Source organism: Colius striatus, chromosome 3 (genome assembly GCF_028858725.1).
Source record: "Colius striatus isolate bColStr4 chromosome 3, bColStr4.1.hap1, whole genome shotgun sequence".
In the NCBI taxonomy this organism is placed as follows: domain Eukaryota; kingdom Metazoa; phylum Chordata; class Aves; order Coliiformes; family Coliidae; genus Colius; species Colius striatus.
Genome location: NC_084761.1, coordinates 47,975,837 through 47,992,748, shown reverse-complemented (window position 1 = coordinate 47,992,748; position 16,912 = coordinate 47,975,837). Strand labels below are relative to the sequence as shown.

The 16,912-nt window shown below is 40.5% G+C and overlaps 1 protein-coding gene across 2 annotated transcripts in view; it reads right to left on the bottom strand.

The window, feature by feature from the left end:
- Positions 1–16,912, bottom strand: part of UNC5C (unc-5 netrin receptor C) — a 261,631-nt gene that overhangs the window by 19,744 nt on the left and 224,975 nt on the right. Inside the window, exons 8-11 of one of the 2 annotated variants that reach the window (XM_061992520.1) lie at positions 8,530–8,586; positions 6,879–7,070; positions 5,299–5,643; positions 2,879–2,966 (exon numbers count right to left, since the gene is read on the bottom strand). In XM_061992520.1, coding sequence (XP_061848504.1) covers positions 2,879–2,966; positions 5,299–5,643; positions 6,879–7,070; positions 8,530–8,586 — 682 coding nt within the window. The remainder of the gene's footprint in view (positions 1–2,878; positions 2,967–5,298; positions 5,644–6,878; positions 7,071–8,529; positions 8,587–16,912) is intronic. The other variant, XM_061992521.1, reaches the window with a different exon arrangement.

Below are 16,912 nucleotides of genomic sequence, written 5' to 3'. Positions count from 1 at the left end.
ATAATCTCCCATGTCATGGCTTATACTGGAGTGTCCTTCACTGTGCCATATTTAGTGCAGTTATTGCCTCTGATTAGAGTATGCAAGAGTAGCTCCACCCAAAGATTTGCAAGCTTGGCAGGGGTTCATGCAGGAACACAGGAACTGCCATATGAGATCAAACCAGTGGTCCATCAAGACCCAGACCCTGTCTAGCACTGACCATTGCCAGATGTTTCCAAAGAAAGCACACAGCTTCACTAATTTAGCTCACAGCTAAATTTGTTTTTAACCTGAGGCAGTCAAGAAAATCCTGAAGGTTGAATGTTTATACTCATACTATTTCTTGCAAAACTCAAAGTTTGTGATACATTCCCAGACTAAGGGAGAGAGCATCTGATATCCATTGAAAAAGCCAATGAGCTTCAAGACAGAAACATGTCTGATAGCTGTGAAATATTCTCACAGGCTTGTAATTTTTTTAGTTTTATATATACGTACACACACATATATATACATGTACAAACACATTATTATATAGATATAGATATTGATATATAGATATAGATATATTTATAGATTTTTTTTTTCCCACTGCAACCACTTTGCAAAGCACACAGACCTCTCCCTGAGGTCAACGCGCTGGCCAAGGACCAGAGCCCACTAGCTGCTTTCCATACATCTTTCCCTGAGTGACAGGCAGAAGAAGGATGGGCTTGCGGTGCAGGAACAGGAAAAACAGCCTGCTAGAGTATTTGTTTAGGAAAACCCACTGTGTCACAAGCACATTAACACACTTGGAGGAAACAACTGCCTCTGAGTGGTGTTTATTCTAAGCCATCAGAACCCCAATACACTGCAGAAAGATAATGCTTTCAAGGGTGACTCTACTGCTCTAAGATGCTTTGATGGATATGAAATGGAACAGAGTCTCAAAAATTCTGTCTAACCAATCTGCAAGGCAGCACAAAGAGTGATATTACTGGGTTGTGAGGTCTCTCACATTTCTATACTACAGGTTTCAGAGACCAACTGGGGAAATGTATTGGAAAAACAAAGGAAATAAAAGGGAAATTTGCAGGACTCTGAGGGATAACAGATTTGCTGTTATAGCTTCGCTGTTCAGAAGTCGTTTTGTATTTCTACAAAGAAAGTGTGAGCTAAAATTGAAGTTCCTGGAGATATGTGAGCTGTGATGGTGAGTTTCTCTGTTGCTGCACTGATTCTATTTAGGGTAGAGCTATGGGGACCACATTCTCGCCTCAGTGGTGGTTGTATATCAAGAAAAGATCCTGCCTTCATTTCTGATTATAACACCCATTTTATAGTTTCCTGTATGTCCCCTTCCAAACTACATCAACACACTACAGGACTTTTCAACCCATATACATTTACACAGAGCTCAGGAAAATAAATAGAGGGCCTCACAGGGTTTATTGAACACTCACCAGTTACTGCATGGCCACAAAAGCAATGCCTACAGATAGTCCTGACTCTCTGCTGGAGTGTTTTAAGAGTGCAGCAGAACATTTAAAAAATAATTATGGTGCACACTAACTTGTGATACCCATATGACTCCGATCACATGGAGCAACATCGGTGGCCCATGCAGTCAGCAAAAGAGGTTTTGCCTCAGTTACAGCAAGTGAAGTGTCTACTAACACAGTGCTGCAGAGGAAGGAAGCAGAGGAGGCTCTGTGGCTATTGAAGGAAATAAATGAGATGAGCATGTGACACTGGTTGTCCAATGCTGCATGAACAAGAAGGCAGGGATTTCTTCCATAACTGGCTGCACATATAGCTCCTCTCAGGAATTAAATAAATTTTTTGTGAGAAGAATTACATATTTTAGAAAGGGAGATTTGGAGGCAAATTGAGTAACATGGCACATCATCTGACTTTTTTTCTTTTTTCCTTCTGCAGGAAGGTGTTCTTTTTCAGTGCTGTTTATCGGTGTCATTAAAACACAGCCAAAAGTAATAGGAATGCAATCAATACTATGAACAGAAACATGGCTCTTTTTTTTCTTTTTTTTTTTTCAGCTCTAATTAGCTACTTTCAGAGAGCAGGTAATGAATAATGTATGCAAAAGGGTGGGTGGAGGGGTTACTTATTTTTCTTTAAGCAAATTGTTTTAGCATGGGTAAAGACTATCAAGCTAAAGAATAGTGTTCAATATCACACAGTGTATAAACAGCTGTGGCTTAGCACATAATAAAAGCCATTAAGAGGCTGAGCCAAAAAATGTATCTGGCTATGAGGAGGGGAAAAGAGGCAAAGTACTGTGTAATCACTGCTCAGATTCACGCTTGCCATTCAGCCTTTGTGCACGAGTCCATTTTGCAGACTAAAATCTCACCTTTCTCTTCATTAGGTTTTCCTCAACTGCTTCAAACAGTACCTTGGCCTTTTTGTAAACTTGTTTTTATGCCAAGGCTGCCAGATCACTCAGTAGACATTAAGATCTAGAATATGAACTGGCCACACACGCAGCAGATAACAGTGAGAACAACATTGGCTCTGGACAGTTCTTGCTGCGGAGTGCCTGAGGCTATGCAGGACAATTACTTGCTTACTTTCACCTTGGAGCAAGGAGAGGTGAGGGAGATGGACTTGCCAAGCCCATGAAAGGTAAAATAAAAATTCACCTTCATTGTAATAGGAGAGGAGATTGTCCGAGCCAAGTGCACAGGCTTGCTGCAAAATGCAACTCTTGGTTAGGAAAATAAAAGTGTCAGCTGGTTTTGTGGAAGTTTATTCGTGACTTTGCTCATGTTTACCTCCAAGTCAGAAAATGGCTTCAATGTAGTAGGCTTTGTGCAAGAATATTACTACAAGTCTTCAGTTACTGCATTTTCCCACTCCATTAATGCACAAGCAAATAAAGGCAGTCTTTTACCTCATGTTTTCCTTCCTGTGAACTGTCAGATACATTTCATAGACTCTTCCTTGTGGAACAGCCCCTGCGGGGATCAGCAAGCTTACTCCTGCAGAACAGAAGAGACACAAAAGATAAAATGGAGAAAAGAGGCAAGTCGACCTGTGAAGAGGAGTGACAGGATGAAGCCTGTGATGCCAGATTCTCATTCAACCTCACCAGCAGACTCTAAATGACCTCAACAACTTGAAAGAAAAAGTATTTACTGCAAGCGTGGCATCTCCAGTACTCAGCTGGTCTGTTACTCCTCTTGTGCCTTGGCACTGAAATATGGGAGTGAAGAATAGGATTTTCTTCCCTTTTATATTATTTAAAGAGCAGACAGATGGTTACACTGCTGCTTACCTTGTAAAATGATGGAATAATGAACAACTCTGACTAAAATTTCCAACAGCTGTAATGAGACATCTCTCCCTTATCAATTCTTACTTAATTAAAATCAGAAAAGAAAGGCAGTGGGGCACTGTCCCAAAAGCAACAAGAATTAGCTGTCTCCTGAAAGACAGCTTTTGCAACTGCCAGCCTGTCTTTTAATGCATTTAGCTTCTAATTAGACTACCAGGGAGACAAAATTGGGCTTCTTGGTATTTTGAATGTGCTTAGTCCTGTAAAGTGGCTCAAACTTTGGGTATTCAATCTTGAAAAAAATGTGGGCAAATATTCTCAATGACCTTTTCAGTGATGATTACAAAACACTGTTCTTACATTACTGCCTTCTGAAATGTCCTGTCGTTAACATGACAAACACAGCACATAAACCAGCTATTTCCCTCTGCTGGACACGTCTCAGCCAGCTGTCTTTGCAGATATAGATTAGCTGGGAATCAGTGGCAAGGATTTTAATAGAGTTACTACTACATAGCTGAAAACAAACCTACAATCAGATTATTTACATATATGCATAGACATAAGAGAAGTTTTATAGGAATCTTGCATGGTCCTGTCTCTTCTTCAGCACACGCAGTTTGGTTACACTAGAGATCTCCCATGTAGGTGTACAGGGGCTCAGTCCCATACCTAGTTTTGAAGGAGAGGGATTAGCTAAGAAAGCATCTTCCATGAACTTCTTCTGACATTTGCTTCTTTACAGGCCTCTTACAACCTCACCTGTGCATGTTTTCAACTGTAAAAAGGCAGATGTAGTGTAAATGAAGGGCTTTGATCATGTTACTAGCATGATACACACGTATCTAGAAGTCGTATGGAGGAATATATGGTAGCAGTAGATGGATTGATATGTTTTACCAAACTGTTATTTTAGTAATTTTAGTAATTTTTAGTATTTTAGTAATTTTGAAGGGATTACAGCAATAAACTTTTTTTTCTTTACAAATTTGTAGATGTGTGAATTAAAAGCGATTAATAGACTTCACTGGCAATGTGCACCACCATGGCATAAGAAACCTGAGTATAAATGTCTACCTTCAGTTGCTACTTAAAGAAATGTGAAATCCAGAATTGTATTGCATGAATTTTGAACATTTCTCAGCAGTTAGCACTGGATTTCTTCAAATAGTTCAGCTTTCACTTAAATTTTATAGCTAGTTTTTGCCCCCTGCTCCACAGTACCATAGAGAACAGGACTACTGCTCACCAACACTACATATCCCCCACATGCGGTGTTTCATGCATTTGATCCAACCTCACTTTAGATGTTGATGTCAAACTCTCTGGGACATCTAGGTGCTGAACTTCCTTTAAACACTAATGTTCCGTTTAAGAGCCAAACAGCAATATGGCTTGCCTGAAAAATCCATCTGTGAGTTTCTAGTTCTCCCAAGGCTGTCCAGGAGCTCCCTGAATTATCTGAAACTGCCTGTGTGGCTTGAAGGGGGCCTGGCAGCCTGGCCTCATACCTTATGAGAAGGACTGAGAGCACTTTGCAATTACATCAGAAGGCACTTACTGCTCGGTTCCTCTCTTTCCTAGTTGTAAAACAAGTCAACAATACATATGACAAGGAGAGAAATATAGAAAGAGACCCTTGGGCCTTATTTTCCTTGGGTATTTAATGTGTGCAAGAAAAAGGCCTTAAAAAAAATAGTATTCTGCTGTGCTCCTTCAATATCACACAGTTTGCAATGAATCGAAAGTGGAACAACCAATTGGTTTTTAATTAATTTGTCCTTTTTATGCATGATGACAAGATCATGGCTTCTTTGGCTTGGAGTCCGTTTTCTAGAACTGCATGAAAGGAAAAAGTTGAGGATGCTGAGTCTACTTCGGCAGATCTAAAGTGGGGGAAACCCCCATGTTTGTTCTATGCAAAGACAAGGCAGAGTCCTGGGAGTAACCCTGTTTTTTTCCTGCATAAAAGCAAGCTAACTCCATTTAAAAACACAAAACAACCAAGACTTTAAGCCAACATGGCAAGCACTTACCTGAACCAGGAATTACTAGATGACCTCCTAAAGAGTTGAAGGTCCCAAATGCAGTGCATGATGGATCTGTTTGCCGAGCAAGGCTCTGGTTTTTCATGTTCAGGGTCTCATTCTCCAGTAAAGATTGTGTAATCTGAGGGGATAGCTTGGAGGAGAAGTCAGAGAGGTCATCCTGTGGAGTGACTGCGCCAGAGGTGTTGTAAACTTTGATTTTCAGGTTGGGCAGTGGGTCCAGGATAGGAGAATTGGTCATTGGGATTTTATCAGAGACATCATGCAAGGCGTAAACAGGACCCCTGTACATGGCTGCAGCAGAAGTGAGGTCTGGTGGTACTGCCAGGAGGTCTGCATTGGAGATGAGAAGGAAGAACCATACTAGTACTCTATTCTAATGACTTTCTTCAGAGTAACGATTTGGGACCATATTCTGCATTTTATACCAAAGATTAAGACATAAAAAACCCTTGCAGACTGACCTTGGTCTCCTTTTCCATGCAGCTCTCCAGCAAACTCCCAGGGCTTGTAGTGGACCAGCTGCTATGGAATCTAATACAGAATTACAGCACATTTCTGCTCTAAGGATTTTTCATTAGGATTATTTTTCCAGGCTGTACTCAGGTTTCCAGTATGATATGCTTAGCTTTGGGGCAAGAAGTTTTCCATACTCAGTAGGCCTAATTTTATTAATTGATATCCCCTCCCTAAATGCTAAGTGAGAATCATTAACCAGTTTATCAAATTGGCCTAATAATAGTGTTCCTGAAATAAAAGACAGGACAAACCTAGGAAGTCATCATGCCCATGGCTCCCCACAGTGTGAGATTAGTGCCCGATTACATTTTTTTAGTGATTTGTTTTAAAAGTATCCCCAGCAAAGAAAATGATATTTCTGCTAATTTTCCATATGACACCTTTGTCATCTTAACAACTATTTCATTTATTCATTTTGCACACATATTGGGGGGAAAAAGGGAACTCTACAGCCTAAATACAAGTCTTGCAAAAGACAGCACTAACTTTAGAGTGGTTTTTTTATTTTTCTGGCCAGTGAAGTGTGGCAATAACCAAGCTGTTATGCACCAGTTTAAAAATCCTTATTTTTAAATGATGCTCTACAGCAACTTCTTCTACATTGTCTATTGAAAGTACGAGATTTTTGAAACAACTATTTCTGTCTGTGGAGACAGGGCACAGTAAAAAAAAGCTATTAGTGAAATAAAAGGGAGGAAGCTGTGATAGAATTACTGTACAGTAAGATCACTTCTGTGATGAATCCTGCCTCCACTGTTTCTGTCACAGCTTTGCTGGACCTATATTTCCATAAATGTCTCTGTGTTTCACTCTCACATTTACACTCTCTCTACAGGAGTTTAATTCCCGTGCTTTATGTTCTTGGGCACATTTGAAAAATGCCAATATGAGTTTTGAGCACTTCACCATCAAAAACAAACAGATATAATATTTCTCCCTTTTACAAAGTGCCAACAAGCATCCAGCAAATATCATCCATGTGGCCCAAGAGACCATAACCTTATAGCATCTCTCTGTATCGGTCAACATGAAGTGAAATGACAACTGACCTTGCCTTGCAGCTTTGATGTTAACAGGCTGAAATCCCCCATTTAGCGCAGAGGAGTCGATAATATCTGACTCAAAGTCACGGTGGTTCTTGCGATAGACAAACAGGGCCACAACCACGGAAATAGCCAGGCATACAATCACAGCTATGACGATCCCGACGTAGAGAGCAACATCATCTGAGTCAGGAGCAGCTATAGGGAGAGAGGTCAGCAAACTTGAAGAAATGTGCTCCTCATAGGGACTTCCAAGAAAACACATTCATATTCTAGTTTCCTGCAGATATTTACTATCTTTTTATTGGATAATTTAAAATCCATTTCCAAAGCTATATAACAGAGATATGCCCTTCTGATGCAAAATGATCTTTGATTTCTCTCTAACTTGTGTTCTAACTCTTTCTTTATCTACTTGTGCATCTATCTAGTACTTAGACTGTGAATTATTAAGCGTAAGATCTGTGATAAAATTTGTTTCATGAAGCAAATTCTCCCTTTGAAATAAACCAGTGTGTCTTACTGACATGGTATCATAATCCTAGTATTTAGTGGTTCACCTGATCGCAAAAAAAATGCTGTGGGTTTTTAAACTTCAGAAGCCTTATTTTTCAATTTAAAAAAAAGTCATCCGCCTCTCAAGTCCATTTTCTATAGAATGCCTGAAATATCATGTTGTAGCTTTGAATTTGTTTTTTTGCTTGGGTTTTTTTTTTTTGGAACTATAATGTGTTAAGACACTTATCCCTTCTATTCATTTCCCTTTATAAGAGAATAATCTAGCAAAGCAGAAAATCAAACACAGAATTCTCATAACTGGCATTAACACATCTGTATTCAGATAAAAGCTGAAGTAAGCACAAGAGATACTCTAGTAATTTACAAAAAGGAACCGAGATTTATTAGAGCTGTCTTGTGAGAAAATGGCTATGATATTTCTACTAGCTGCTTATACCATATCTTTGGCACTAATTCCAGGCTAGTGTCTAGCATCATTATCCACTAGACTTTTTTTTTCCCCAAAAGGCCTGAATATATGACCAAAATTTGATGTGCTTCTATATTGTGAAGAATCCCAGTTTTAGAGATAGCATAATGAAAAAATGAAAGTGTAAGAAGCTTGTGAAATAATTTTTATTTTATTTTTCTGCTCCCTGCCTTCCAGCCATTTAAGCCAGGTGGCTCTCCAGTGCAGAGGTGAGAGCTGGCACATATTGAAATGGACTGATCAATCGAGTTCCCAGCTTTCAGACCTTTGAAGTATCAGCCTCGAAACATCACTTTTTTTTTTTTTTTTTTTCCCCCAGCAGTTCAGGAAGCTGATGTCTGAGGTTCCAGCTCAAAATAAAGTTACTCCTGCACCACATTTCTTCCATTTATTAAGGAAATTTTAATGAGAGGAGAGTTTATTCTCTCCAGTTTCTATCTCTGAGGCAGCACCTTCTCCCATTTTCCTCATGCATAAGAGCAGTTATCATCCTGTGTCAACCCACTGACAGCAAAACACTGCGACTGCTGTCAAGCAAGCAGCACGCTGCTTACTCTGCCGAATAGCTTCCTCTGCCTACTCACACAGAGCTGGAGTAAGAGTAAAACTTGACCCAAGGAACAGCAGCAAGTTAGCATCCAGGAACATAAAATCAAATGTTAAACTTACAAGAAAATCCATATTCATTCTGGGTTCTCTGTTCAGTTGAAATAGGATAAATGAAACCTTAAACAGAAAGAAATTAAACAAAAATGGGAACAAAATCAAATTAATGAGGATAACAAAAATGGGAAGCATGAAAAATGAATTAATTTAAAAAAAAAGACAGAAAAGAAACTGATTGCACTTTAAAATTGTGATACAGCATAGAATTATGATTTTGCACCCCCTGTCTCCTCCAGAGCCTTACTAAGAATTAATAAGCAGGCAGATTGAATTTCTAAGCCAAAATCAGTCTCGAGTCACTAACTTTGGAGTGCTTAAAGTCTTTCTTTTATTGAGCGTAAACTCTAATGGATCTAATTTATTTCAGACATCAAGGGTCATTAGCATATGGAAAGTCTTTTTTCCCTATCCCTGCCATATGCTTTAATTCCCAGGACACATTTGGTGAGGTTCTAAACAGTTTTTTTATTTAATTATAGTAGCTTGCTGTTGATCTAATAGAGCTAAAAGAGACCTGTCGTCACTGGTCAGAGGTTAAATACCCATTCGCTGAACAGAGTCCATGCACAAAGCCCTCTGTATTTCCCTGGAATTATTTTACCCCCTCTTTAATATACGTTCAATAGGAATTCCTTGGGGAGCAAAGAATTTGTCAGCAAACGGGAAACTGAGTGGTTTCTGTTCGAAATTATTGCAAAATCAATAAAGCCCCTGAGGTCATAACATTATTTATTTGAAATCTTTGCAAGCACCATATATTGACAAAATCATAACACAATTTACAGCTGTATTTTAGAGCAGTTAAGTAAGAGAGATCGTTTTCTTTGTCTTCTCTTTCTGCAGTTCCTGTAGCACTGCACATTGGAGCTGTTTAGTTCACACATGAGTCCTATGAACTTGCTAAGCACCTCCCAGCTGCTTTCATAGAATCATAGAATAGTAGGGGTTGGAAGGGACCTTTGGAGATTGTCTGGTCCAACTCCCCTGCCAAAGCAGGAAACCAGTGAAATGCTGGAAAGGTAAATGACAAAATCCAAGGTAAGCAAGGGGAGTCAGTGTCAGAGACGAGATGACAGTGATAGAACAGAAGGTACCTCTCCTCCATCACCTTCCCTTACAGTGCTTCTAAAGGGAATTTCAGCCCCTTTCCTTGGATTGCAGTGTGAAGATTTCACACAGCCAGGGACTTCCTGCAAATGAAACAAAACTGGAAAATGCACTCCTGGTGTGTGCCTAATGCATAGGACCACATTACAGGGAGATCAGAGTAATAATCCACAGCTCACAGAAATGCTGAATTTGGATGCTTGGCATCTTCAGTGCTTTCCATAGCTCTTCCTGCTCGGCTGCACAGTCTGCTAATGAAGATACAGTCTATCCCAGCTATGGCTCATGGAGGACTGTCTCCTGTGGGAGGACCCCATGCTGGAGCAGTGGAAGAATGTGAGGAGTCCTCTCCCTGAGGTGGAAGGAGCGGCAGAAACAACTGAATGCAACCCCCATTTCCCATCACCCCATGCCTTTGTTGGGGAGGAGACAGAGAAACTGGGAGCAAAGTTGAGCCTCAGAAGAAGGGAGTGGGAGGAGAAGGTATTTTAGGGTTTGGTTTTATTTTTTATTAGCCTTCTCTGATTTAATTAGAAATAAATTAATTATCCTCAAGTTGAATTTGTGTCACCCATGGCAGTAATTGGTGAGTGATCTCTCCCTGTTCTTATCTTGACCCAAGAACTTTTCATTATTTTTTCTCTCCCCTGTCCAACTGAGAAGGAGGAATGATAGAACAGCTTTAGTGGGTACCTGTTGTCCATCCAGGGTCAATCTGCTGCAGCAGAGCATGAACAGCTGTTTTTTTGATGATGATGTTTTTTCTGAGGTATCACAGCACAGATATCTGCAATATCTATTTAAAACTTCATTTCACAGCAATGATTCTAGTCTTATAACTGCTTTTATAAATGTTATGTTCTTACATTCACTTATTTGGTTCTTTGAGGCAAGTTCACCTATGTGTACTTTCAACACGTGTTCAACAAATGTTTTGTAATAACTGCTCCCTACTTCTACTAGTGTACTCCAGGTGTTGGCTGTAAAAAGTCAGGCAAGTAACTTCTGAGGTCTTGAGTGAGTGCTCAGCAAGTCTGGGCACAAATTTACAGAATGCTAGTTACTCCCCACTTACTCTCCAGATGAATGCTGAGGTCTGTACTTCGAAAACCTCAGTTTGAGCTATAGCCTTGTGTCCAATATCTCCTTTGGCAGGATGTCTCTGGAGACCAAGAGGCAGCCACCAGGAAATACAAGGCACAAGCACAAGGTGGAATTTAAGATGGCTGCATCTCCAAATGCTTTTTTGCCTTGTACTGAAATCCACTGGGAGAACTGAAGATGTCTCTTTGCACTTCATGTGCCACAGCATGTTCTTGGGGGAGCTGGCGTAGGGCAGCATGCATGCCCCGGTTCTGCATCACCCATCGAGCTTAAGCTCAGTTGTGCAGGGCTGGAAAGACTATTGGACTCTCCTTACGTTGTATTTCAACTGGCAAGTTTTGCATTCAAGGTTGCATGTCATTCTTACCATGTCTGAAGTGATCTAGCAACTGCCACTCAATGGGCACAAAGAATTGGATTAGCTGTCATATTACTGAATGCACTATCTCTTCATGGGAAAAAGGAAATCCAAATTCTTTTCAGTAAAGTAAAGAAGCATGGTCCTCAAACACTCTAAAAGAAATTTACCCCATTGTAAACTGTTCATAGACCCAGTTTGTCACAAATACTTATTTGCATCCTATGAGTTTGCACACATTCTTTTACTGATAACTAGAGAGAGCATCCTTACAGCTACATAAGAGTGACAACAATTTCAACAGAAATGTTCTGTGTGTATTTTCAGAAGCATGTCTCAAAATGAGAGGATGAGGCAAGGATAATCCTCATTGCTTCCATTAACTTCAGCAACCAACACACTTAGTAAAATGAGCTTGGTTTTACCCTTCTGTCTGCTGCAAACTGAACCATGCACCCAGCTCCAGCCAACTGTTTCTGTGCAAACATAGCCTGGCTTGCACAAGTGCCTGCAAGGACACATTTCCAGTCTTAAATATGTGTGTTTTACATAGAGGGAAGGCATGGCTGAGGTGGAAGGTTTAAGGATGCCATGCACTTGAGTAATGGGCATGCCAATTTTTTCTGAGGGCCAAGAGTCACAGCTGACCAACTTGGCTGTAGACACATAGGTCCACTTGTGATAGATGTTGAGGTGATGGCACTACACATGATATGCTGTGGTGGTCATACAATCCTGTTTGCTCACAGTTTGTGGGCAGGCTGCTGTGGCTGAATGCCAGAATCTCAAGGGCTGGAAGGGACCTCAGAAGATCATCTAGACCAATCGCCCTGTCACAGCAGGACTTCCTAGAGTAGGTCACATAGGAACTCACCAAGGTGGGTTTTGAATGTCCTCAGAGAAGGAGACTCCACAACCCATCTGGGCAGCCCATTCCAGTGCTTCATCATCCCCACAGTAAAGAAATTCTTCCTTGTATTTCTTTGGAATCTCTTATGTTCCAGCTTATACCCATTATCCCTTTTCCTACCATTGAACACCACTGAGAAAAGCCTGGCTCCATCCTCCTGACACCTGCCCTTCACATATTTGTAAACATTAATGAGATCACCCATCTCCTCTTCTCCAAGCTAAAGAGTCCAAATCCCTCAACCTTTCATCATAAGGGAGATGCTCCACTCCCTTCGTATTCTTTGTGGTCCTGTGCTGAGTTCCCTCCAGCAGCTCCCTGTCCTTCTTGAACTGAGGGGCCCAGAACTGGAGACAATATTCCAGATGTGGTCTCACAAGGGCAGAGTAGACAAGGAGAACCTCTCTCGATCTGATAACCACAGCCCTTGTAATACACTCCAGGATGTCATTGGCCTTCTTGGCCACGAGGCCACATTGCTGGCTCATGGTCATCCTGCTGTCCACCAAGACCCCTAGGTCCCTTTCCCCTACACTGCTCTCTAACAGTTCATTCCGCAACCTATACTGGTACCAGAGGTTATTCTTTCTCAGATGCAAGACTCTACACTTGCCCTTGTTGAACTTCATTAGATTTCTCCCAGCTCTGCAGCCTGTCGAGGTCTTCTGGTGTGTCAGTCACTCCAGTTTAGTATTGTCAGCAAACTTGCTAACAGCGCCCTCTCTTCCCTCATCAAGATCATTAATGAATATATTGAACAGTACTGGTCCCAGCACTGACCCCTGAGGGGCTCCACTAGATACAGGCCTCCAACTAGACCCTGCCCCACTGATCACAACTCTCTGTATTCTTCCCTTCAACCAGTTAACAATCCACCTCACTACCCGATCATATAGTCCACACTTTCTCAGTTTTGCTGCCAGGATGCTGTGGGACATGGTGTCAAATGCTTTATTGAAATAGAGATAAACCACATCCACTGTACTACCACCATCAAAGCTAGCTAACTTTCAGCTAGTTGACTTTCAGCATTCAGCCAAACTTACAGCCTCAGTCATTTGCTGGTCCAACGCAAGCTCCATTTGTACTTGCAAATTAAGCACATTTGCTTGAGGTCACTCAAATATGGCAGCTACAGACATCTTCTAGCATACAGGCAGGAATTTTTTTAGGACAGAGCTACTTTTAAACACTCCTTTGTCATAAAAGCACTCCTTTGAAAGGGAGTGGGCATTGCAGTGGCAGTGCTAAGAGGAAGGCCTGCAGCCATGCGCTGGCGGTGGTGACTGGGCAGGAGGCAAGGTTATTGCCATACTCCTAGCACAACAGCACAGGTATCTGCTTTAGAAAGTTGGTTTTCACACTGGTCCCTCTGACTATGCCTTCAAACAATGAGAAAGGACATTTTCATCAGATAATGGTGCAAACCTGCTGGGATTAGAAACTGAAATAATGAAGAATGACTTCTCTCCTCTCTTCAAAGTAATTGCAGTGAAAAGAAATCTTGTATTTTGGTTTTTTTTTCCCCCTCCTTGTATCAACAATGCTGCTTGGTAAGTACCTGAGGGACATCTACCAGGATCATCAAAATTTTTAATGAGGGTGAATTTAGAAAAGTGCTGGTGGGTTTGACTCTGGGAGAGCAGCTGAGGCTGCTGATTCACACTCAGAGCAGCTGGTTTCACAGTGAGCTACATGCTTTGAGAAAAGTAATTTAAACTTCTTCCTACAGTTTGTTGGTAAATGTACATTTTCAAAGGGGCTTTTGATGTTTTGTTGTGTAACTCACTGCTGGATGAGTAAAACTAATAATCATAGTTTATATTTGCATAGCCTCTTCTGTTTGAGGCTCTCAGAGGCTTATCAAAAGTGGATATTTATTTTCCTCATTTTATAAGTACTTCACCCCATGTCATACCTGGAGAATCAGTGGGAGGCTTGGGTTAATGCACAGAAATTGTACCACTGAAATTGCATGTTAAATGCATTCATTAAAAAGCCTTAAATTAAGTTGATGTTTCTCCATGCCTTCTACTTTATATTCCACTTTGTAAATACACTTTTTTGTCCCTGTGGAAGTGCTTCTATTAAGTGTTAAGGTTGGGCTTTTTTTTTTTTTAACTAACATAATTATACTGGCACAAATCCTTTGTACAAATGCAGATGTATCGTTATAAAGATGCATTAAGATGCATTGCCTATTCTCTTTCCATAAAGCATGTGAAGAGCCATTTAAACACCTTTATAATGACGTAATACACTGGGAAAATTGAAGAAGGATGAATATGTCAGATTGTGCTGAGAAGATAAACCAGTCCAGTGCTGGTGTATAGAAAAGGCTTCAGCTGGCTTTTTATCAGTTTAGTTTAACTGGATTTCAGCATCAGTTGCATTTTGACTGACTTGGGGAATAGCATCCATTCAACTAAACAGATTTTGAAGCTCATTTAATTAGTTTGGTGCATTTAGTGAAGGTAGATCATCCTCAAACACTGGAAGTCCATCCCGAGTATTCTGGTCCCACATGACTTGCTCTGACCTTCTGGAAACACATTTGTGCCAGAAGTCACAGGAGACTCAGCAGCAGGTCACTGGCTCAATGGCCTTCAGCCTATCTGAATGTGCGGGATCATCTGCCTTAGGGAGTGAGCTTTGACAAATACTGACTCGTTTTACAAGCATGAATTCATCTGCTGCCATGTGCTTGGGGGGAGCAGATAAACCTTCTGCCAAGCTGAGGAAAAATGAAGCATTTGGGAATGGAGAATCTCAGACCTACAAAAGACAATTGTGCAGAGACTATAGCACTGACTCCCTTGAGACTGAAATTGAAACAGAGTGTCACCAAACAGTCACCAGTTCTTCTAAGCTCTCTTCTCTAAGCTCGGGAAAAATCTGCCCCTCAGCATATTCATGGACATATCTACACACACACGGTGCTCAGACTGGAAATTCAGTCTTGTGACCATGGGCATCCAGAAATCCTGTGTTTGATGTTGCCTAGAAAACCCTGTAAATGTACTGTCTTGGCCTGCAAACTGGCATATTATAAAGACAACTTTCATCCCTATGGTATAAAAACACTAGGTCACGCCTCCATGCAGAATTAACTTTGTAACAGGCTTCCGTTTTTAGTTCTTAAGAGATTTTGCTAGCTTTCTAGTGATGCTGAATTTGTACTAATGAATACCAGTTTTAGAGTCAGTTAATGATATTATGAAAATATTTTATGTTACTGCCTGCAGGAAATAAAATATTCACATAAGAGAGAAGGAAAAATTCCCAGTTTTCCATTTGCATTTTCCCCAGCTATTTTCCCTCTACCCAGAAAGAAACCAGGTAAGATGGTGGAGTAGCTGGAGGTGATCTTTCTGGGCACTTATTTACTGAAGTTTATACAGTTTGGGTCATCTTTACAAACATATTTACAATCATCCTGCAAAGAAACTGCTTCATATCATTAGCTGTTGAGGTCACAGTTAATGGTACATCGAGACTGCATCAAGGCCAGTGAGAGCTGGAGATGTGCACCTTCATTTAATGAAGTAAAGATTGCATAAAGCATGCCATAACTGCTCGTTTCTTTAGTGTACCTTATTTTGATCTGGCATCTCTTGCTTCTAATCTATAAATGCTCTTTACCCACCATGTAGCATTTTCAAAAGGAGCTAAGGTCACATAATGATGTGGCACTTTGGAAAGCCTAGCCACATGGCATGTCTCAATAACATCCTGTTGCAATGAACTCAACAGGTTGAGAATAATAGATTGTAACAGCACTTTTCCCCCCTTTTGGCTCCAAAGTCAATGCCCTTAAATTGCCTATAAGAATAGAAGACGGCACATATTGAACTGCTGCCTTTCTTTCTCTGCTTTGATGGCTTTATCCAGTGTAGCGACAATGAATTACAAATAAGCTCTTGCTGCCAACAAGCTCTGAACCACAGGAGCTTCGACAGACAGATGAGCAAAGCCTAACTCTCACTTGGAAAGTGTAGATATGTGGTGCATACATTGTGATGTGACAGTTTACTAAAACAAGCCTTTGTTTCTTTGTGATACACAGCTGTCAAGTGAGTTCCAGTATTTAATAACTGAAAGCCAGCAAGCTGGTTGTTTTTTTCCGTACTGGTCACAAATAACATGCACTCAGTTGCCTCTGTTCTTAATTGCCACGATGACATCTTTTTTTCAACATTAGTTCAGTTATAGTCCTCTTTCCCCCAGCACCAGTGGCTCAGAATTTTATTTAAAATTTTTTACTTTCGCTGAAATTTTCTATAATCAGCTTCAATCTCCAAAATTTTCATGAAACATTTGAATCAAACTGGATTAAGAACACTAATATTTATTTAACGTGATTTGTTTTTGTTGTTTTGGGAGTTTAATGGATCTCAACAAGTGAAAAAAAAATTAAAAATACATATTGCTGTTTCCAAATTCCAGGTTTTAGAAATTCAGCTTTTCTCCCTTTTCCTGTAAAATACCATTCCCAGTTCGAACCAGTCCAATTTCAGATTTTGTAAAACTCCGAAGTCCTTGGATCCAGCAATCCAAAATTCTGAATTCCATTTCAAAGAGATAATTTTGACAAAGAAGAAAAAAAGACACATGCCACTGCAGCATTTGCAATGCTCTGACTGTAGCAGTGACCTAGTCCTGTCTCCATCTTATGCCTCCTTTTGCCTTACCTAGTTCACCTCTCAGCAATCACACAGCTTCCACCACCCTGCTGAGTTTCTTCATTATTTTTATGGTAAATTCTAGATGGTAATACAGTGTGCAAAGGCTCAGAGCTTTCAAAAGATGCTTTCAAGAAAGTCTTTCAAAATGTTAATTCAGATGCATTGCAATGCCATATAGCTTTCCATGTACTCCCTATGATGGATAAGCAGTCACATATTCTC